Consider the following 24,354-nt stretch of genomic DNA (forward strand, 5'->3'; position numbering starts at 1 on the left):
GCTTTAATTGTACAGAGCTTTGGCGAGATGACACCTGAAGAACAGCGCAGTTTTTGTCTCTATATTTAAGGAAGGATAGATTGTATTGGATGCGATACAACAAATGTTGACTAGATTGCTTCGTGGGATGAGAGTTTTGTCATATGATAGGCTAAATAAATTGTGCTTATGCTCTGTGGAGTTTAGAGGAATGACAGGTAATCTCATTGAAACATACAGGTTACTGAGGGACCTGACAGGGTAGAGGCCGTTCCTCCTGACTGGGCAAAAGAGCTCAGGGCCACAGTCTCAGGATAAGGGGTTGATCATTTAAGACTGCAATGCAGAGAAACTTCTTGACTAAAAGGGTTGTGAATCTTTGGAATTCTCTCCCTTAGAGGGCTGTAAAAGCTACATTGTTATATCTATTTAAAGCTGAAATACTTCACTTGTCTTAAGAAACCTTTAAGGTTCATTCATTTATCCTGCGACCAGGTCAAAAGATATATCACAGCTCTCTGGAGTTCATTCTGATTTCTCTTCCATGTTCCAGCTCTTCCTCAAGGTACAAGATTTAATGGGGTCCTTTCATTAGCTTTTGGCTAAGTGACCATTCAATTTCTTTACACACCTCACAACTCTGGATTCTTCAGCTCAAGCACAGGCCTCCATGCGACTACTGAGCAGTGGCTTAAAATTTCTTTGATTTTCAACAGCTGGCTGCTATGTTTCAAATGGCAACCAAGTTGGTTACTTCCAGAACTCTGAATGCAAACAGGTTAACTGCCTCTTATTGAGAGAATTAGTGTACATTTCTTCCTTTGGCTTAAATAAACCTGTGAGTCATTTTTCCCCCTTTCTAACCAACTCCCAAATACAGGTGATGTCAGGACCACAGATCTAGCATTACTATACGTTTGGTGTTGGTATGGGTTTATCTCTCAGCTTTCAGAGCTACAAGCTAGATAATACCAAAAGATGACACAGTCTCTTAGCTGCTCCTCTCTAGCCATCTTGCCTACTGAATTCACAGAGATAATTCTAAGCAAAGAATTTCACTAAGCTCCACCCATCTCTATGACAATATGGCACATGACCCAGTCCTAAGCAGAAATGCAAATTAACTGCATTATAATTCAAAAACTTTCCTTAATTCTGGGAAACTACATGCATAACCTATCATTTACTGCAATAATGCATAAGTCATGGGTGGATTTCTAAGTGCAGTGGCGGACAGCTCTGGCAATGCCTTTCCCCCCAGCCAGAATGGCGAGATCCTGGACCAGATTTAATGCTTGGGACCTCATTAATTATGCACAACACGTTCTCCTTTGAGTGACTTGGCTAGCTGGCAGCTGATTCAACCATGAACCGTCAGCTGCTGTGTTCGAAGTTCCCGGCATCATATTTAAATAACAGACCAGTGCACTCATATCACTTTCTCCAGCCCACATGTCTTCACCAGACCATGCCACTGTCAGCAACCCAGAGGGAAAAGGTTCGCAGCCTCAAGAAGAAGATTGTTCCGCAATTCAATCATCCTCCTCTGTGCGCTAAGAGGCACCCATGTCCCACTTGGAACTTTACCCACTGCATCTGAAGTCTTCATTCATCCACTTCCAATAAATAATATGATGTCCTTTTGACTCCCTTGTTTGTGAGCTTTTCCTGTAGACTTGTCAGAGTCCAGCTTCCCTGTACTTGGTCTTCCCTCTGCCTTCTGTTGTTTGTCTTCTTCACCTAACTCCCTGTAATCTCTGCTTGCCATTGAGTCTCACCCCTCCCTGCTCCTTGCACAGCCCTCCTTCAACATTGCCTCTCCTTGTCTTCGTCAGCCTTTCCCCAGCCTCACCTCACACTCCACACCTGGTTGAACTTTTTACCTTTGCTGCAGTGGCTGCATGAGTTCTCCAGCACAGTCTTATCCAGATACCGTGTAGGGAAGGTGACTTCTATACTCCCCAAACCCAGGCACAGTACCGAATCGGTGACACAGGAGAGTCTATGGGTCCAGCTGCACATTGCTGTCCATGAAGACCAACTCAGCATGGAGATGGAGGGCAGGAACCGGTCTGCTCCAGCAGAGTGGTGAACAGCGCATCAGGAGCTGTGCAGCATTGTGGCATTGTTGCACTTACTCTGTCACTTGGGAACTGAGGACTATCTTGTGCACACCACTCTTTAGCAATCAGGTTTTAGACCACTGTAATTTCAAGCTTGTGTGACATAAGATTGAAGGGCCTGATGGGATGCCACTGGACAGCTGTTTTAATGGGCATTCAATGAGATGCAAATGAATGCAAATGGAATTCATGTCACCAGCCAGCAGGAAGGCTGATCTGTCATTAATCTGCGATTGAGAAAATTGTTATGTGATCTTATGTTGGTGGGTTTCTTACTTTTTGGCTCCTGCTAGATTCTCTGCTTCTGCTCACACCCAAATCCGCCGCAGGTGTGATGGGAAAATTCCACCCCATATTTCTCGTTCTTTAGCCAAGTAAGCTCACTTACCATTTTATGATCTTACCTTTGTCAATGTTAACCTCTTAAATCAACATGGCCTTATTATTTTAAGCATAATAAACTCCAAGCTTGTTTGAATTTCATTTACTTCAGGATTATTGACAGTTTCTCAACCAGACATCCTGATGTTCTACAGTTAAAACTTTAATTCTTAAAACTAAAAATTATATTATAAAATAGAATTATAAACTAGATAATCACAATAGTGGGTAAATAGAGTTGAGACTGAAGATCAACCATGGTTGTGTTTAATGGCAGTGAAGGTTCGAAGAGCAGTGATTTCTACTCCTGCTCCTATTCCTTGGCTGGGATTCTCTGACCTCGTCCCGCTGCTGTGAATGGAAATTTGGCTGAGTGCAAAATTCTCCATTCTTGATGGCAGCAATGGTATGACATTGGAGAATTCTAGCCCTTATGTTTTGTTAAGAAAGCATTACAATTTGAGAGATGGCAATGGGTGGCATGGTGGCACAGTGGTTAGCACTGCTGCCTCAAAGCGCCAGGGATCTGGGTTCAAATCTGGCCTTGGGTTACTGTCTGTGTGGAGTTTGCACGTTCTCCCTGAATCTGCGTGGGTTTCCTCTGGGTGCTCCGGTTTCCTCCCACACTCCAAAGATGTGAAGGTTAGGTTGATTGGCCATGGTAAACTGTCCCTTAATGTCAGGGGGACTAGCAGGATAAATACCTGGGGTTACGGGGATAGACTCGCTGGGCCAAATGGCCTCCTTCTGCACTATAGGGATTCTATAATTCTTTGAATTGAACCTTAAAAGAAAGTAATGGAAGCAGATACAGCAATCATCAACTGAGGAAAGTGGCAACCAGAAGGGAGAACAATGGAGACAGGAGAAAATAATCTAAGACTAGGAATAGGAACTGGAAACAGGGAAAAGTAGCAAAATGCTGGAGTGAGCAACAGAAGCCAGGAGAAAGTGATGGGAGCCGGAGCAGTGATAAAAGTCAAAAGAAAAGCAACTGATGTAAGGTGAGAGTTCTGGGAGCTAAAAGAAAGCAACAGAAGCCAAAAAGACAGCAGGAGCAGTTACAGATGGTAGAAAAAAGGCAGAAGATACCAACAGAAGTTTAGAGAGTAGCTGCAGTCGGGACACAGCAGTAAGGGAAGGAATATCAGGAACTGGTTGAAAGCAATTGGAGCAGCAGGAACAAGGTTTAGTAGGAATTTAAAGAGAACAGGAAAAGGCTAATATAAAGAAGCATGGCAAGAACTGCCGCAGCCAGGAAAGAGGCTGAAATTATGGAAGTGTTATGCTTCAAATACAAAATGCTATGTCTGACAATTCTAGCTTACAGATAAAAAAAATGCTCAGTCTCATGGGAACCATGTTTCTACGTAGGGCTTTATTTTTTTGTTGTTGCTATAGCAGAAATGGACTGAACAATGTACTGCATGCAATAACTTACTATTATTGTTGCAAACTTTGACCTTTGATCCAGGATGTGAGGCTATATATAACACGCACAAAGCTGTTTTAGATGCAGTTTCCTATTCTAACACAGAAAGTGAAAATTAAATATGCACTTTTAAAATAGAATACTCATTGAAATTTTTGGCATCAAAAATTAACAGTTAACAGCAAAACCTTTTTAAGAACAATTCAGAATGATGCCAAGTTTCAATATAGCCATATTACGCACCCTTCCCCCAAATACATCTGAAGTTACTGGTTTTACACGTGACCCATAAATGGGTCTTAGTTCAGCTGTGTGCAGCTGGTATTGAGCCAGCACTTCCGTCTGCTAGTCCACTCCACAGTTTACTACTGATTTCATGCTGATAGCTTGCATAGATACCACATAGGGGTGGTATTGTTTAGGAAGGTTGAATGAGGAAGACAGTTGACAAGTAACTAACATAACCGGCCCATCCTCCACTCTCTTTCTCCGGGTATTTGCCGATTGGTTGCTCCAGAGGAGTCTGAGTAGGCAGTGGGCATGCTTGTCACGTTTTAAGTCTCTACTGGTGGGGAGGGGGTGGGGTGCTGGGAAGGTTTAGAGAGAGAGAGAGCTCAGCAGTACGATAATGATGCTAGAGTCAGGATTTAAAAAAAACTATGTACCACGGTGCCCGTAACATAGCTCAAGGAGAAGGAGGCAAGATGGCTGCCTGATAGGGTCTGCCTCTGATGGAGGAAGCAGAGACTGTTTCAGAGGAGTGTTGCAAGATAGAGGGTGTAGTGTAGGTATATTTCTAAAGAAGCTTTTGAAAGCTATTTTAAAAAGAAGGTTCTGCTAGATTTGTCTGATAGGTTATGTTTTATTATATTATTAATGAACTGCAAATTATTCACTATATACAAATTTTATAAACAGGTATTTGTTGCCCTTTCATGCAAAATGTATCTCTTAGCTCAGTAACCATTAGTCAATCTCAATTTTATTGGCATTTTCAGTGTAATGTCTCGTTTGGGTTAGATTTCTCTGTCTCATTCCTTAATTGATTTTTTTGTGTTTGATTCTTTTTCCCTGCAGGTGGGGAACAAGGACAATACAAAAGCTCAGAGAAAGAAGCAAACACTGGCTGAAAAGGTAAATACATGGCATTATGAAAGCCTTACTTTTACACGGACAATTTGTTTATTTGAGAAAGATCAGAGCTCTGATTCTAATAGCGAGTGTGAAAACCAACAGGGAAACATTTTCTTCATGCAGCTTTAAATAAATATTTGTTGTGTTCAGAACCAAATTGCATTTTATCTTTTTAATGTGAAGGAGTTGAAGTACATTCCATAATGTGGCCAACAAAAAACCTTCATTATCAGACAGCAGGAAAATGTAGATTATGTACTGGAAGACAATAATTTTGTACGACGGCATATGTAGCCAAAGCTAATGGTGCATAAACAAAGGAAGCACTGAGCCACATATGCTATAAAATATCAAAACATACATAAGTCTCCATGAAAATACTGGAGCAGATTCTGTAAAAAAGAGACTCGGCTTACGCGGCAAAGTTTCAAATCTATGTACCAGACTGAATTTAGATTCGCTAATTAATAACCTCTGTACAAAGTTAGTGTTATAATACATTTCAGTTACTTTTTCAATAATGCCATGGTGCTTTTTTGTTCCTTTAAGGTCTAGTAGATGTTTTTGTTCAGCATGGGGAGATGTGCCAAGGTTATGCTTTAACAGGCTGTTAACCTTATAAATGCTGAACTTCCTTTGCACCTTGCAGCCATAGGTTGATGTTCCTCTTAAATGAGAACACGACAAAGCTTTCATTGTTTTCAAAATTTAACAAATAAAATATGCAAAGAATTGTATCTGAGCTGAAATGTCATCCATTGGGATTTTGTTTTACTGTTTGATGGAACTGAAAATTCCACCTGTACTTAAAGAGTTAACAGATGCATTTTTTTTTAGGTAATGTAATTATAGAAAGGGGCTGTCTGGAGGGGCACTCTGTTGCAGTGTGCTTGATTTCTTAAGCAATTCCCCTGTGAAGTACTGTTCTGTTGTTACCCCTACTCTTTTTAAATAAGAATTTCAAATTTATACAATAACAGAAAAACAGTCTGTATTTAAACTTTTTGAATTAATAGCTGGAGTGTTTTATAATGTACATCATACATTCTTTAATGCTTAAATTAACAAGGCATTTAATTTGTTCATGAGTCAGTTGTTAGTTGTGCATTATATGATGCATTTGCTCAAAGGTTGGTTGTCCCAAAAATAATCTCGCGATAATTTTCAAGGGTCGGGTTTGTCTTGGTCTATTATTTTAAAAGGAAGTAACTGACAGACAAAGTTACTGAATCAATCATTAATATATTTCGAGATTTGCATGTATACATTGCTCAATAATCTGCCAGCAATTGCCTTTATTTGGTTATCTTTCTTTGATGATAAAGTGCTGTATTTTCTATTTAGTTGTCTGAAATCAATAAATATTTGTGAAATGCTGAAGCCTTAGGCTGGCAGGCAACTTGGATCTCATTGTAGAGGTATACAAACAATATTGATGACAATTGCATCACACACTAAAACAATTTAAGTTTCTATTTATAAATTAAATATGAATATTGTGCATTTTGCAAAATTTTGAAGTCGAAGAACAACTTACGAATGAGATTAAATTGGAGAAGCAAGTGGTAGCTCCACACAAATAATTCCTGGCTTTTACTGCTGGTACTGAAATTCTGTTTAGCTCTGACACTCACGTGGTTAAGAGGCCCTGTGGAAAGGTTAGAGAGATGGCATGCTTGCTGTTTGGCAGGCAGTCTTGGCAAGTCATGCTGGTTGCACGCACATGGGTTTGAGGTTTACAAACAGTATTTCTGCACACGTCATCCGTGAGTCATCATATCAGGGAATGTAGCTCAAGGACCGTACAGGAGGCGCACTAATAATAGATAGTTTATTTTAATCAAATGAAAAAAAAATCATACTACTCCGAGAGTGGATTTTTCTCTAAAAGAGAAGCACCTTCATTTTGCAACTGGAAACTTCCATTTGAATTCCATTTTTTTTAAAGAAATATTTGTCAGATAGAGCCTCTGGCACCCTATTTCAACAGGTGTTCTTCTGTTGCTTGTCAATGAATAATCGAGTCATGTTATTCTTTTCCATTAAGTCTGAGGTGAGAGATAAGTTTCTAAAAAAACTCTTTCAATTGCGCTGAAATGAACATAGTGGAAGTTCACTTTGTGTCTCTAATTTAAAGTACAGTTGATCAAATCATAATTTCGAACGAGGCTTAAATATTGTAACATACTTCCCGGTAGTCACAGGGAGAATGAAAATAATTCAACAAAGTGAAAAACATGGATAACCCGTAAACTTCAGTCCTTTTTATGCATTCACAAAAAGGGCAAAGGATCAATGCACTGATCTGTGTTTGAACCTGGTTTCATTTTTAGTTATATATCATTATTTTATTAATCTACAAAAGACAAAATTTTTCTGTATCAAATACCCCTGTATGTTACAAAAATAAAATTATTTTAAATAATTTTCTGTTCAGATTCTGCCCTGTATTTTTAAGCAATTGCTATAGATTCCTTTCTGCTGAAGAGCTTGCAGATTGAAATAGTTTCATCATCTGCAGTTCTAAAATGATAACTTGATTATAAGAAACATGTGGACCCACAAAGAAGTTAATACCCACTATATCTGCTGAGGGTTATGCCTTAAGAAGGCTTTATTGAACAAAGCTGATGATTGTTCACTGAAAATTGCACAATGTTCAGCACCATTCGCAACTCCTCAGATACTGAAGCGGCCGGTGCCCATAGGAAGTTGAGAGATGGACAACATTCAGGTATGGGCTGATAAGTGGCAAGTAAAATTCATGCCTCACAAGTGTCAGGCAATGACCATCTCCAACAAGAGAATCCAACTATCTCCCCTTGACATTCAAGGTATTAGCTTTCCTGAATCCCCCACTTTCAACATTCTGGGACCATTATCAAGAAACTGAACTGGACCAGCTATATAAACACTGTGGCTACAAGAGCATGTCAGAGGCTGGAAACTCTGCGGCAAGTTGCTTTGATGAATGCAGCTCCAACACTCAAGACGTTCAACACTACCCAGGACAAGATAGCCTGCTTGATTGGCAGCCCCTCCACAAACATTCACTCCCTCCACCACTGACTCACAGTGGCAGCAGTGTGTACCATATACAAGATGCACTGCAGCAACTCATCAAGGCTCCTTGGATAGCATCTTCCAAATTGCAACCTCAACCACTTTGAAGGAAAAGGCAGCAGATGCACGGGAAGACCATCACCTGCAAGTTCCACTGCAAGCCACACACCATCCTGGCTTATATCCATATTGCTGTTCCTTCACCGTCAGTGGGTCAAAATCCTGGAACTCCCTTTCTAACAATACTGTGGGTGTACCTAAACCACATGGACTGACTCACCTGCTCCTTCTCAAGGGAAATTAGGGAAGAGCAATAAATTCTGGCCCAGCCAGCAATGCCCACATTCCTGAAAGAATGAAAAAAACTACTGATTTTCAATGAAAATAACAATTGCACAGTCCTTCTATCTCAACTTATTAGCTTTCACATTTACTTGTATTATAAATAAAGTTATGACAGATCACTCAGTGTTCACAATTATTCCTTGGATGCAGCACTCTGGTGTATCTACATCACATAAACTGCAGCAATTCAAGATGGTTCACCACCACTTTTTTATCAAGGATAATTAGGGATGGGCAATAAATGCTGGCCTTGCCAGCGATGCTCACTTTGAAAGAATGAATAAGAATACATTACTGTGAAGAGACAGGAATCAGGAGTCATTCTGCCAGTTTTGCCATGAGTTGTAATGATAAAGGTAACCTGTAATTACATGTCAATAGTAGATCTTGTTGAATAATGGAAAGATTGTCCTCAAAATACAAAACATTAGCAAAACAAAGGTTATTGCAGCATATCAAACAAAAGTAACGTTTGTAATTAAATTGTATAATATTTAATTTTTTGCCTTTATCATTACTCAACTAGAGCTTCATTGTCTTCCACATTACTGGGGACTTGAAGACAGTGTTGAACTCATTGTCAATGTTTACTCTTTAATTGACTTAATATTGGCCTTGGAGGGGCTGCAGCACAGATTCACCAGAGTGACGCTGGTTCTAAAGGAGTTAAATAATGAGGACAGGTTATACAGAATAGGCGAGTGTTCCCTTGAGTATAGAAGATAAGGGTAATCTGATAGAGGTGTTGAAGATGATCAAAGGATTTGATAAGATATTCTCTTTTGGGAGAGTGCTAAACAATGGCACATAACCTTAAAATTAGAGGTAGGGAGTTCAACGGTGATGTCAGGAAGCACTTTTTCCACACACGGTTTGTGGAAATCTGAGCTTTCTCTCCCAACAAGCTGTATTTTTGTTGGGCAAGTTGGGAAGCAATGCAGATAGATGGCGTTAAAATCCAAATCAGCCATGCTTCAACAGAATGGTGGAACTGGCTCAAGGGAGTGAATGGCCTCCTCCTTGGCGTGTGTTCCTATTTGTTCTATATGGCAGCTGGGACATGGTTTGCAGGTTGAGAATGCCATTTCCTATGAAAACCTCCATGAAGTTTGCACTCAACAATTTTTTTTTCTCTTTAATTACATTTGCTCAAATATATCAAAATAGTCTTCCATTTCCAATTAAAACATGCCAATTAGCTGTGAATGAACTATTTGTAGAGATGTCTATGACAATCCTACCTTGTATTTCTCCTTAAAACAAATTGGATTTCAGGATTTTCAAAAGTCAAATCTACTAAATTACCCCATTATCTGAAATTTCTCAATATCATTGATAACATGTGAAGAGGCTAAAAATAAACAGGTTCAATCACCTGTAACATTTTCCAAAAGAAAGTTCTCCTGTGTACAATTGTTAAGTTAGCCATAGGGTCCACTTTCCTTCACCAAGGATCCCACACCCTACCTACCAGCGCTCATCCACCTAATGTTATCTTTGCTCAGTTAAATTTGCATTTTTCAATGACATAGTAACCAATTTTGTGAGCCAAGATCACCAAATAAAATACAGTAAGATTTGGTCCATAAAATACCACTTTATTATTGGTCAGTAGTTTATACAGAACATGTGTCCACCTGTCCAATGGTTTACATATGCTACTTTCTGATTCTAATAACCTAGACCACATGAACTACAGCAGTTCAAAAAGGTGGCTCATCTCCACTTTCCCAGCTAAATTAGGGATGAATGGCCAATGTTATAATTCAAGTCAAAAACTCCAAAGTGGTTTATGAAGTCCTCCTGGATCATAAGTTTTGCAATTTGAATTTGGCTGGGGTAAGCATGAGATGTTTCACTTCAGAATGATTCAAATGACCCACTAGGAAGCTTTTATCAAAAGTTTATTACAGAATACAGTTAATATGTATAGAAAGAGAATTAGCAATAACTTTTACCAATTACAAACAAGAAAAAAACCAACCATGATATTGTGTAAACCTTAACAGCTAAATACCGTTCCAATCAAACAAATCCCATGAACAAAACTTCTGCCACAGGTTTAGCACAGAAAATATGAATGCTCACATGATGCTGGAACTTAGTCCCGTGGTTGGATACTGCAGTTCTCTTGATACACACACAAACTTGAAGTCAGAACAGCTTCACAAAACCAGGCAGAGAGAGAGAAAGTGAGAGAGGCTCTAGTTACTAGCTAGCAAACCACCAACAACAGAATTTTCACTCCAGGAAGGCCAGGTGACCCGCTTCCAGCTAGCCAGCAGAATTTACAATCCCATGGAGAGAGAAGCACTGCTTTACAGCCTGATGTCCAAACACCTTCTAACTAAGGAGCAGTCAGCAGCTAAACTGAAAATGAAACCTTCAATTAATGATGAAAAAAAACTGTCCAGAACACATGATCTGCCACCCCAGTCACAAATTCCAAGTCAGTGCATGAGGCCCAGATTAAAAAAATAAAACCTACTTAAACCATTGAAGCAACAATAAAAAGCACTTCTAGCAGACAGCTCGGCAACAATATAAAAAAACTGCTTACAAACTGCAGAGAACATGATTTAAAAAAAAACATTTCCAGCATCACACCTATACATCAAATGCTGGCCTAACCAGTGACACCCACATCCCATGAAAGAAAAAAATACCATTACGTTGCTCATCTCTACCCCTAACTCTACCCCTTTAATGCTGAAATCATAATTTTTGCATTTGTCACTTTTAACCTTGATGATTGGAATGTTCTTCTACCTGGTCTGTCATTCGCCATCCTCTATGAACTTGTTTGATTTCAAACTCTGCTCCCCATATCCAATTCTGCACAGGCCTCATATCAGATCTCAGTTGCCCAATGCCCCTGTCCTTAGTAACCCATACTGGCTTCTGGATCGCCCAGTGAATAAAATTTACATCCTCATATTTACTTGCCTATATGGCCTCACCTCTCCCTATCTCTTTACCCACCTTCACCCCTATAATTGCCAAACACCCTTTCCCTCCAATACTGGCATTTTCTGCTCCTCTCAATATCACCACTCTGCAACTTACACACAGACATTCTACACACTTTGTGAAATTCCCTCTCTATAACCCTCAACCTTTCCACCTGTCCCCATTTAAACCATCCCCCCCCCCACTCCCCCGCCGCCCCAGCCAACCCACTTTTTAATATATACTTTATGGCCTGGATTTTTAGGATTTTGGGGTTTCCCTTCCTACCATCCAAAAAGATAGTGATGAATATACTCCCATTGATACCGGCTGCCCCGTCAGTTCAATATTCAGAGAGATGTTACGTTAAATACACATATTCCATTGCGCCTATTTTGACACATGACTTGTACATGAATTTCTCTGGTAAAAATTAATTGTTCAAATCTGAAGTTCCCTGTGCACAGAAAAATAAAGGATTCATGAATTAACTTGAACAATATTAGATGCTGATTAAACTGTTACTACAGATTATCACATAAAACACTTATTTGGGAGTGGAACATTTAGATCTTGATTCTCCAATTGTGCCAAAAGTTTTCCGTCACTCCCACCTACCCAGAACCCTGACAGAGATGGCTCATTCTGGGTTATGGTCCTATAGTTTTTATTCATTTACCATCATCGTCATGTGTGTTCTTCCTAAAGGCAGATCCTTGACTCAAGGGAGGTTTTCCATATCTTCCTATTCTATTCATTTGCCAAAAAATTCCTTCAGTTTTCAAGCCATCTTTTTCTTCTTCTTCATCTTCTAGAAATCTTCCCTTCATAACCTCTTTTATCCGCCCATTTCCTCTTATGTTGTGCCCTATCCAGTCTCTCTGTTTTTTCCGAATTATGTTCAACAAATGTCTTTGTTCACTCTCCTCATCATTTTCTACTTTTACTGTTCAGCAGGTCCTTTGCATTCTCCTCCAAACCCGCATTTTAAAGCTATTCATACATTCAGGCTGCAGGCTTAAATAGCGACTATTGCCACAATATTTGTAAATGAGGTTGAGCCTAGTCCTATTTATACCCAATACATATCACTATATAATGATCAGAAGTGCAACCCTGTCAGATTTTCTACCACTTTTCTGAACCATGGTCATTTAGCCCACCTTATCATAAGCCACAGAGTAAACTTTGGATCTCATTGTTTTGTACACTTGACTGGTGCATTTATCCTCAAAGCCATTCGGGCAACCTGGTGGCAGCAGTGCCAGGGTGGCACGGTGGCACAGTGGTTAGCACTGCTACATCACAGCACCAGAGACATGGCCTTTGCTGACTGTGTAGAGTTTGCATGTTTTCCCTTTGTCTACATGTGTTTCCTCCTACTGTCCAAAGATGTGCGGGTTAGTTAGATTGGCCATGACAAATTGCCCCTTACTGTCCAAAGATATATAGGTTACGTGGATTAGACATGGTAAATGCGCAGAGTTACATGGATAGGGCGGGAGAGGGGGCCTGGATAAGCTACTCTGTCAGAAAGTCAGTGCAGACTCGATGGGCCAAATGGCCTCGTCTGCACTGTTGACATTCTATGGATTCTATGGAACCCTTAAAATGTGTTGTTTTGTTTCCTAAATAGCTGACAAAACTGTGTTAGGTAATTTAGCATCACTGTCCTGACCTAATTTACCTCCATATGTCTAAAATAGCTCAACTATTTGAACATGTAAATGTGAGAGAGGTATAAGCATTTGAGTGGATAGATTTATCTGACAAGTGTCACCATATGGGATATGATCTGTTTTGAATCAGGACTTCTCAGCTTCTGTAACAAATGTCTATCTTTGCACTGCACTCATACATTGGTTTGTATAATGTTCTAAGTATCTATCAATTATCCTGCAAGCTATATTCAACATGTGCACCAGATGATTTGTGTTCTTCACACCGGAATGCACTGAGACTTTGTGAACTGATTTAATCAGTTCCTTATGTAATGGCTTATAGAGCAATACACATAGAACCCCTAGACATGAGCAGTAATATTGGAGAAATGTCTGGAAGCAAAAGACATGACATGACCATGACCACTGGAGCTGGATATTATTCAAACTTTTGCTTCATCAGATGTTTTCAATACGTGGTGCAAAATACACTACCTGAACTATGTTAGATTTATCTAAATTATGAAAAGATAATTTAACATAATACACACAAGTTCATTGAGTCTGATGTAGAAACAAATAGTTACAATTGTTTCACCTGTTCTACCAACACATTTCAAACATATAAAAGAATATCACAAGGAAAACTCATACATAGCGCAGGTATGAATGTGACGACCAGTAACTGTAGGTCCCTTCGGAAAATGAAGTGGAAACGTACCAGTATTTAAACTTGTTTTTTTTGATTACCTAGATACCACACCACTCACCACCAGTGATTTTCAGAGAATTCCAAAAATTTACCTCAGAATGATGCATACTAATGTATTAAGAAATCGTGCTTCTAATGTGGAGCTTGACCTGATTTAGTAACTTGGGCAAATGCTCCCACTATTATTTGTTCATTAGTTTCATGAGTTTCAGATATTCACTCCCAGTGATGATGCTCTGAATTTGGGAGTACAATTTTGTAAGATTCCGCTAAATTTCCTACTTGGTTACAGCACTGAGCCCAGCACAGAACCAAAATCATTTTACCATCTATTCCCCTCTTAAGAAACCATATTAAAAATTCAGGGGAAATGCGTTTTGGAAGGGCAGTACAAAGCAATTAGATAATAGTTGATAATGTCATCAATAAGGGAAGATTGCAGTGATCTTAATGGTCCTAATTCATGGGACAGCCCTGGTAAATAAAAAAATAGAATAATAGGTTATTTTTAATTTGTTTTGCTGTGTAGCTATTAGTTACTGGTGAAGGCTATCATAAATTATGTAAGCTTTTACTGCTTTTTATTGATGAGTATTGGCAAACATGAGCCTATGTTCAAGCAAGATATACCAACTGCAGACAAGTCACACTGAAGAAATTCCTCCTCATCTGAGTCCTAAATAGTCTGCCCCTTATTCTGCGACAGTATCCACTACTTCTATCCTTACCAGCCAGAGGAAACGTGGGGTGAGATTCTCTGGCCTCCCCTCAGCGTTTTTCTTGGCGGCAGGAGGCGGTGACGACGGGATCTTCTGATTCTGCCACTGTCAATGGGAATTCCCATTGAAGCTGAAATAACTCCCATGAGGCTGGTGTCCTTTCATTAAATTCAGATTTATTTACAATAGTTAGTAATACTTAGACAGGTACTTTCCAGTACAGAGTATATGCTCTGAGTGCCGGTGAGCCGGACATTTCACATTATATACTGCCACAGAGCTTCTGGATTGGACAGCATTAACTACCTCAATCAGGGAGCTCATATTCTAACTTGGAACTCGTTAAAGTCATTACATCCCTCCCCATCAAGGTCTGAGGATCCTCGGCAAGTTGTTTGCCTATGAGCCTCTTGCAGCATTTCAATGCTGGTTCCGGTTCCTCCAGCTCTGCAATGGAAGCAGACGGGGTGTAGCAGACCAGAGCTCACCTCTTTCGTCTCGAGCTTCAAGGCATGGGTTCATCCTCTTCATTGGGTGAGAAGGGAGTTGATGAGGCTAAGTCTGCCGTGTCCATTTTGGACTTCGAGGTTCCCATGACCAGAGACAGAGAATGTTTTTCCTAGGCTTCCGATATGCTCGATATGGATTGTTCCGGCATGGCCCGGGGCTTAAAGGCTTTTAAACAGTTGAGGTGTTTTCATAGGATGGTATCTCCCACTCGGACTTTGTAGGAATCCAGTCCTGTCCTCGAGTCGCGGGGCCATTCCCATTATTCTTTAATAACACCCTGTCATAAGAACATAAGAACATAAGAAATAGGAGCAGGAGTAGGCCATCTAGCCCCTCGAGCCTGCCCCGCCATTCAATAAGATCATGGCTGATCTGACGTGGATCAGTACCACTTACCCGCCTGATCCCCATAACCCTTAATTCCCTTACCGATCAGGAATCCATCCATCCGCGCTTTAAACATATTCAGCGAGGTAGCCTCCACCACCTCAGTGGGCAGAGAATTCCAGAGATTCACCACCCTCTGGGAGAAGAAGTTCCTCCTCAACTCTGTCTTAAACCGACCCCCCTTTATTTTGAGGCTGTGTCCTCTAGTTTTAACTTCGTTACTAAGTGGAAAGAATCTCTCCGCCTCCACCCTATCCAGCCCCCGCATTATCTTATAAGTCTCCATAAGATCCCTCCTCATCCTTCTAAACTCCAACGAGTACAAACCCAATCTCCTCAGCCTCTCCTCATAATCCAAACCCCTCATCTCCGGTATCAACCTGGTGAACCTTCTCTGCACTCCCTCCAATGCCAATATATCCTTCCTCATATAAGGGGACCAATACTGCACACAGTATTCCAGCTGCGGCCTCACCAATGCCCTGTACAGGTGCATCAAGACATCCCTGCTTTTATATTCTATCCCCCTCGCAATATAGGCCAACATCCCATTTGCCTTCTTGATCACCTGTTGTACCTGCAGACTGGGCTTTTGCGTCTCATGCACAAGGACCCCCAGGTCCCTTTGCACGGTCGCCTGCTTTTAGGTATTTCTCCCAGATGGTGTTGTTGTAAGCCTTTCCTCCCTCCCTCGGGAAGATCCGGCTCAGCCTGTTTATGGTGTCATCTGCGCATGAGCAACTCTGCTGGGGCTATTCCGGTAGTTGCATGGGGGTGGTCGTCCTGAAATTAAAGAGGAATCTGGACAGTTTGGTGTCCAAGGAGGCTGCGGGCTTTTAAAGTCTGGATCGCTCTTTCTGCCAGGCCGTTAGATGATAGGTGATATGTTGAATTCCATTCGACTTCATAAAATAAGCAAATTCCTGGCTGGTAAAGGATGGTCCACTGTCAGAAACCAGCACCTCTGGGATCCCATGTGTCACAAAAGAGTTGTGAACTTTCTCCACTGTCATTCTTATGTTTGATGAATTCGCCCTGTGTACGCTCATCCATTTTGAGTGAACATCTACCATTACAAGGAACGTTGAACTCATGAACGGACTGGCAGTTGATGTGTAGCAAAGTTCACAGCCTTCCCAGCCATTCCCAAGGGCACAGAGGAGCTGCTGATGATAGCTTCTGCCCTTGTTGACACTTATCCACGAGCGAGGCTATGTCCGTAACCATTCCTGGCCATCAGACATAGCATCTTGCAAGCATTTTCATTTTTGTCACTCCTGGGTAGCCATAGTGAAGTTCGGCCAGGAATGGACAGCGACCCTGGCTCGCGATGACAACTCTGGAGCCCATAGGCATATGCCATCTTCCATGGTCAGCTACTCTCTCCAGCTCCAGTATGGATGAAATGCGGGTTGTAATAACCTGTTTCCCCTGTCAATGGTAACTGTTTCAATTTCGTGAGGACTGGGTCTTTTTGCATCCACAGCTGAATATTATTTGCTGCCACTAGGAGAGTTTCCTAAAAGTTCATTGTCATCGCTGTCTCTTTCATTGGGGGTACCACTGTTGAGGTGTCTGCTAACAGTAGCCAACTCAAGGCACCTGCATTGGCTACTTGGCCTCCTGCACAGTGTTCCAATCAATAATTGTAGGTGGCCGGTAATAAAGCCCACTGGTGGATTTTTGCCTATGCTACTGGCGGCACCGGCTTGTCCTTCTTTAGCAGTCCGAGGCTTGTAGTCCATGATAATGACGAATTTTCACCTATTCAGGAATTTCTTAATATCACCGTCAACCTTTTTTTTTCAATGTGGGTGTATTTGCATTCCACAATAGCCAAGGTCTTAGAAGAATACGCAATTGGGCGTTCATTTCCATTTGGCCACCTGTGTGCCAATACCACTCCGATTCCATACGGGGACGCATCGCAGGTCAGTTGTACTTCTTTCTGAGATCGTAATGTGCCACAACATTTGTCAAGGAAAGTTATTGCTTTACTTTACTGAAAGCCAAGGATTGACTAGAAACCCACTCCCAAAGCTGAAGCTTTTTCAGTAGTTGGTGTAATGGGGCCAGGATGAAGGCAGGGTTGGGTATAAATTTCCCCTAATAGGTTACCAATGCCAGAAATTATTTTAGTTCCAGGATGGATGTGGGAGCCTTTGATCGCCTGCACCTTGTCTTCCAAAGGGTGTAGACCAGATTTGTCAACTCTGTTGTCAGATATGTCACTTGGGGGACCTGGGATACACATTTCTCCTTTCTTAGGCATATGCATGCCTTGGAAAGTCGACTTAGGACTTCTTCAACGTTCACTAGGTGTTCCAAATTTGTTTTTCCTGTTATGAGGACATCATCCAGGTAAATAGCAACCTGAGGTAGATCTTGTAAGATGTTCTCCATTGTTCACTAGAAAATTGCACAGGCTGACGATACTCCAAATGACAGTCTAGTGTATTGGTATATGCCTTTATGAGTATGAATGGTTGAATATCTCTGGGAGTTCTTGTCTAGCTGTAATTGTAAGTATGCGAGACTCATATCAAGTTTCGAAAAGGAGCATCCTCCTGCCAAATTCACATATAAGTCCTTGATCCAAGGGATCGGGTATTTACCCAGCTGCGAGAAATGGTTTACTGTTGTTAATCCCTGGAAAGGCGGACTGAGACCAGTATGACCAGTGCTGCCCATTCCGCCAGTTGGACTGCTTTGATGGTCCCTTCCAGATTCCAGTTTTCCGTAAGGCAAATGATACTGGGTGGGCTTTGCAAAATCGCAGAATCGCTTCCTGGTCAACATGTAAAGTCGCCTTCGCTCCTTCGATAGTTGCTAGGCCTTCCTGGAAAACATCAGTGTATTTAAGCAGGACTTTTCAAAGGTGGCCATTCTCTACCTGAAAAATATTGAGCCAATCGAGGTGGATCTTTCACAACCATTAAGCGTGGGCCTGAGTCTTCCACTACAATAATTGGTAACCGAACCCGTTGCCTTTCATAGAAACCCTACAGTGCAGAAGGAGGCCATTCGGCCCATCGAGTCTGCACCGACCACAATCCCACCCAGGCCCTACCCCCTTTCATAGGAGACAGGGACAGCAGTTGTACCCACAATTTGCAAAGGTTGCCTGTATAGTTTCTCAGCCTTGCTGAGGTCTTGGTTAACATTAAGGGTTGGCATCCAGGGCAAATTTTACAGAATACTGATTCTCCGACCACCAATACTGCCGCACCCGTATTGATCTCCGTGAGTACCGGATGTCCATTTAACCATACATGTATCTTGATTGAGTCTGATTTGGACTTTGCTATCCAATTTAATTACTCTAAATCAGATGTAGGTTGACCTTCCGGGCTGTGAACTCTCCTGGATACCAGCCTACATGTTGTTTTTCTAAATCTAGGTCGCGTAGGGCTCCTTTGCTGTTTTGATTCTGCATACTGGCAACCATTACAAAGCACAACCTGGTGGGATTCTGAAGGACTTGTGATTGTTTGGTTGCATTTTGGCTTTGCATTGGGGTTGAGCTGCAAGCAGACTTGGAATTACGTGTATCTGGATGTTTCCTGAGTGAGGCTATGTAATTGCCTGAGTTCAAGTGGTGGTCACCAAGCTCAGTTGAACTGGCATGGCTATCCACTTCCATTGGGATACCTTGCAATTCATATGCTCCACTTGCAGTGCATTCCAATGATACAGCCAGCTGTAATGCCTGTTTGAAGTCCAGTTGAGTTTCAGCTAATAGGCGTTTTTGAATAGTTACTTTATTAATCTCGCATACCAGATGGTCTCTAAGCATCTCATTAAGAGTTAAATCAAATTCACATGCTTTTGCCAGTCGTCTTAACCTAGTTAAGAAATTCGTAACTGATTCTCCTGGCTCTCTGGCTGCCGAGTAAAGCCAACAATGTCTCAGAATCAGAGGAGGCTTGGGGTTGTAGTATTCTCTAACTAATCAATTCCTGAAAGGTTTTAGTATCCGATGCCTCAGGGAAAATTAAACTCTGAATGACAGCAAATGCTGAAGCCCAATAGGCAGTCAGGAGAATTTTCGTCTGCTATATTTTTGCCTGAAAAAGTAATGCAAGTGTCCCACATATTGGGCCAGTCCTCAATGTCAGGGTCGACCAACTGTACCCTCCCAAATAAAGGCATGATCATAAGACCATAAGACATAGGAGCGGAAGTAAGGCCATTCGGCCCATCGAGTCCACTCCACCATTCAATCATGGTTGATTTCAAATTCCTCGAGAAATCAAGAATTTATCAATTTCTGTCTTGTAGACGCTCAACGTCTCAGCCTCCACAGCCCTCTGTGGCAATGAATTCCACAGACCTACCACTCTCTGGCTGAAGAAATTTCTCCTCATCTCTGTTCTAAAGTGACTCCCTTTTATTCTAAGGCTGTGCCCCCGCGTCCTAGTCTCCCCTGCTAATGGAAACAACTTCCCTACGTCCATCCTATCTAAGCCGTTCATTATCTTGTAAGTTTCTATTAGATCTCCCCTCAACCTCCTAAACTCCAATGAATATAATCCCACGATCCTCAGACATGATGTAAAAGAATGGCTTACCACACTTAGGCTAATTGTTGCGAGAGAGTTCCTTCAGAATCGTGCTTTACCTCATCGCCACTGAAATAACACCCATGAGGCCGATGTCCCTTCACCAAATCCAGATTTATTTACAATACTTCGTAAAACACAGACAGGTACTTCCCGGTTTAGAATATACATCCTGAGTGCTGGCAACCCCAACACACTACATAATATATATCTCTGCAGGGCTCCCGGATTGGACAGCCTTAACTGCCTCAATCAGGGAGTTATTTTTCTATCAGGTCTTGTGGACCTCATTAAAGTCCTTATAGAAGCCACCCCACACTGCCAGGAAACCCACGGCAGGGGGGTGCGCCTGGACCAGAGAATCCTGCTGGAGAATGGCCGGAGAATTAAGCCATCCTGTCCACATCCACTCTGTCAGCAGCATGGTGGCAGAGTGGTTAGCACTGCTGCCTCACGTTACCAGGGACCGGGGTTTGATTCCTGGTTTGGGTCACTGTCTGTGCGGAGTCTGCACATTCTCCCTGTGTCTCCATGGGTTTCCTCTGGGTGCTCTGGTTTCCTCCCTCAGTCCAAAAGGTGTGCTAATTAGGTGCAATGGCCATGCTAAATTCTCCCTCAGCGTACCTAAACAGGTGCCGGAGTGTGGTGACTAGGGAACCTTCACAGCCTTCATTGTAGTGTTAATGTAAGCCTACTTGTGACACGAATAAAATAAACTTCAAACTAAACTAAAATGGCATGCCCTGTAAGAATTTTATAAGTTTCAATTAGATCACCTCTCATTCTTGAAATCGAAAGAATACAGGCCTATTTTTCTCAATCTCTCTTCATAAGAAAACCCCACCATCCCAGGGATTAGTCTGGTGCACTTCTGTTGCACTCCCTCAATGTTAAGTATATCATTCCTTAGATAAAGTGACCAAAATTGTACAAAATACTCACGGTGTAGTCTCATCAAGGTTCTATACAATTGCAACATGGCAACTTTATTCCTGTACTCAAATCCCTTGCGATGAAGGCCAACGTACAATTTGCCTTCTGAATTGCTTGCTGCACTTGTATGCTATATTTTAGTGACTCATGAACAAGGACACCTCCACTTCCAACCTCTCATGATTCAAGAAGTGCTCTGTCTTTTTGTTTTTTCTATCAAAGTGGATAATTTCACACTTACTCATATTTTATTCCATTTGCCATGTTTTTGCCCCCTCACACCTTGTCCAGGTCCTCTTAAAGCCTCCTTGCATCTTCCTCACATCTCCCACCCGGTTTTGTGTCATCAGCAAATTTGGAGATATTACATTTGGTCCCCACAGCTAAATCATTTATCTAGATTGTGAACAGCTACGGTCCCACTACTGATTCTTGTGGTAACCAACTAGTAACAGTCTGCCATCCTGAGAATGACCCATTTATCCCTTACGGGTCTGTTAACCTTGGTGAGTTCCTGCAATGCATCTTGTAGATGGTAAACATTGCTGCCACTATTTGATCGTGGTGGAGGGATTGAATGTTTGTGAAAGAGGGACCAATCAAGCAGGATGCTTTATCTTGGATAGTGCTGAGATTATTGAGTGTTGTTGGAATTGCATTCATCCAGGCACATGGGGAGTATCCCATCACACTCCTGACTTTTCCCTCTTGGATGGTTGATAGGCTTTGGGGAATCAGGAGATGAGGTACTCATGCAGAATTCCTAGCCTCTGACGTGCTGTTTTAGTCACAGTATTTATATGGGTGGTCCAGTCCAGCTTCTTGTCAATGTTAACCACCAGGATGTTGATAATGTGGGATTCAGCGATGGTAATGTCATTAAATGAATTGAATTGGTCTGGGACACATGGGGCATCCGTGACTTCCTATATTCCACTTGGGGAGAGTTACAGAACAAAGAGATCTAGGGGTACATGTTCATAGCTCCTTGAAAGTGGAGTCACAGGTGGACAGAGTGGTGAAGAAGGCATTCGGCATGCTTGGTTTTATCGGTCAGAACATTGAATACAGGAGTTGGGACGTCTTGTTGAAGTTGTACAAGACATTGGTAAGGCCACACTTGGAATACTGAGTGCAGTTCTGGTCACCCTATTATAGAAAGGATATTATTAAACTAGAAAGAGTGCAGAAAAGATTTACTTGGATGCGACCGGGACTTGATGGTTTGAGTTATAAGAAGAGGCTGAATAGACTGGGACTTTTTTCTCTGGAGCGTAGGAGGCTGAGGGGTGACCTTATAGAGGTCTACAAAATAATGAGGGGCATAGATCAGCTAGATAGTCAATATCTTTTCCCAAAGGTAGGGGAGTCTAAAACTAGAGGGCATAGGTTTAAGGTGAGAGGGGAGAGATACAAAAGTGTCCAGAGGGGCAATTTTTTCACACAGAGGGTGATGAGTATCTGGAACAAGCTGCCAGAGGTAGTGGTAGAGGCGGGTAAAATTTTGTCTTTTAAAAAGCATTTAGATAGTTACATGGATAAGATGGGCATAGAGGGATATGGGCCAAATGCGGGCAATTGGGATTGGTTTAGGGGTTTAAAAAAAAAGGGCGGCATGGACAAGTTGGGCCGAAGGGCCTGTTTTCATGCTATAAACCTCTATGACTCTTAGTATATTCCAGTCAGCCGAGCTGCTGTCCCATACCTTAACTTCTATAAACTATCTATTATTAGAATAACTTACCAGTTAATCATCAATCAGCGTCTTCCCTGTACCGAAGTTAATAGCAAATACTGGAGGCTGTAAAAGATAGACCTAGGTGTGACTGACAGTTTCCAAGTCCTCTTTTCGCCCACTCTTCTAAGTGCTATTGACTCCCCCCATATTCTCCTTTCGCCCAGTCATCTAGGTGGTGGTTACTGCCTTCAGATCCTTGTTTTATCTGCTGTTCGCAGCGATTACTCCCTCTGGGTTCTCTTTTCCCCTGCTCTTCAAGGTGGCGGTTACTGCCTCAGGTCCTCTTTTCCCCCACTCTTCTAGGTGATAGTTGCTGCCTCTACATTCTCTTTTTGTTTGGTTTTCTGACTGGTAGTTTTTGCCTTTGGATACTCTTTTGGTGGTTATTTTTTACAGTATTATTGCTGCAAATACAGGAGTGAAAAATGTTGTTTATTGTTACCTTGTTCTTGAAATACAGGTACAAAATGTTCACTTACTGCTATGGGGCAAGTGCCATGCATCTGAGTGGTAAAGTAGAATTTTTGTAACTAAGAAGTAAGCATTTACATTTCAAAGAAATATTAACATTAAGGGTGGTTACTTTAAAAAAAATCATTTTCTGCTCCTGAAGAAATAGAAAGAACATATTTTTCCACTTTCCCTTTGAACATTCAAGTACTTACTTTAATTCCAGAATAAATTACCACTGGACTTGACTAACAGCACAAGCAATTGAGTCACAAGCCCAAAAAGCTATTTGATAGATACTTTAAACATTGAATTGGACAATTTCGATAAACTATTGATGTTCTATCACTAGATGTTAGTGGCATATTTAGTAAGGTCATGCAATAGTGGTTATGGGAGAATCTAGTATGAGGGGCCGCTGTTTAAAAATAAGGGGTTGTCCAGCAAGGACAGAGATGAGTAAAAATGTTTTTCTCTCAGAACGTTGAGAATCTTTGGAACTCTCTTCCTAAAAAGGTGGTGGAGGCAGAGTCCTTGAATATTTTTAAGGCAGAGGTGGATAGATTTTTAAAAGACGATAGGGATAGGCAGGAATGTAAAGTTGAGGTTCCAATTAGATCAGCCATGTCTTATTGAATGATGGAGCAGGCTCACAGGGCCGAGTGGCTTACTCCAGCTCCTAATTTGTATGTTTGTATGTCATGACAGCTCAGAATGAAGCCATTTGGGCCGTTGCATCTGTGCCAGCTCTCTGCAAGAGTAATTACTTAGTCTCATTCCCTTTGAAGAACAACAGAAGCCTCCATTTTTTGACATTATTTGCACTGAATCTTCTGAATTCCTTTTCAGAATTATGCATAGTTTCAAATATATTAGGATGCATGCACAAATGATTCTTGCAGTCAGAATAAAAAGATTGCTTGTAAGAAAATTTAATCGGCATAACTCCACTGGGAAATTTCTAAGGAACCCCTTCAGTACTTTGCAGTAGCATAAGCAGGATATTTTCTTGAAGTGTTGGGAAATGACATAGAAAATAGGAACAGAAGTAGATCATTCAGCCCTTTGAGCCTGCTCCACTATACAATATAATAGTGGCTGGTCCACTATCTCAACACCATTCTCCTGTGCTCTCCCCATATCTCTTGATGCCGTTAAAATCTCGAAATCCTGGTCTCCATAGCCTTGTGTGGTAGAGAATTCCACAGGTTCACCATCCTCTGAGTGAAAAATTTGCTTCTCATCTCAGTCCTGAATGACCTTATTGGACCAAGCA

General features: G+C 41.5%; 1 protein-coding gene across 2 annotated transcripts in view; it reads left to right on the forward strand.

Annotated features, from left to right (window-relative positions):
* Nucleotides 1–24,354, forward strand: part of LOC144510102 (methylcytosine dioxygenase tet3-like) — a 388,851-nt gene that overhangs the window by 97,649 nt on the left and 266,848 nt on the right. Inside the window, exons 1-2 of one of the 2 annotated variants that reach the window (XM_078239373.1) lie at nt 4,431–4,699; nt 4,993–5,049. Coding sequence is in view for 1 of the 2 variants with exons in the window: in XM_078239372.1 (XP_078095498.1) it covers nt 4,993–5,049 (57 nt within the window). In the remaining variant the exon portion in view is untranslated. Of the gene's footprint in view, nt 1–4,430; nt 4,700–4,992; nt 5,050–24,354 lie in introns of those variants that run through there. The other variant, XM_078239372.1, reaches the window with a different exon arrangement.

Source organism: Mustelus asterias, chromosome 22 (assembly GCF_964213995.1).
Source record: "Mustelus asterias chromosome 22, sMusAst1.hap1.1, whole genome shotgun sequence".
NCBI lineage: Eukaryota > Metazoa > Chordata > Chondrichthyes > Carcharhiniformes > Triakidae > Mustelus > Mustelus asterias.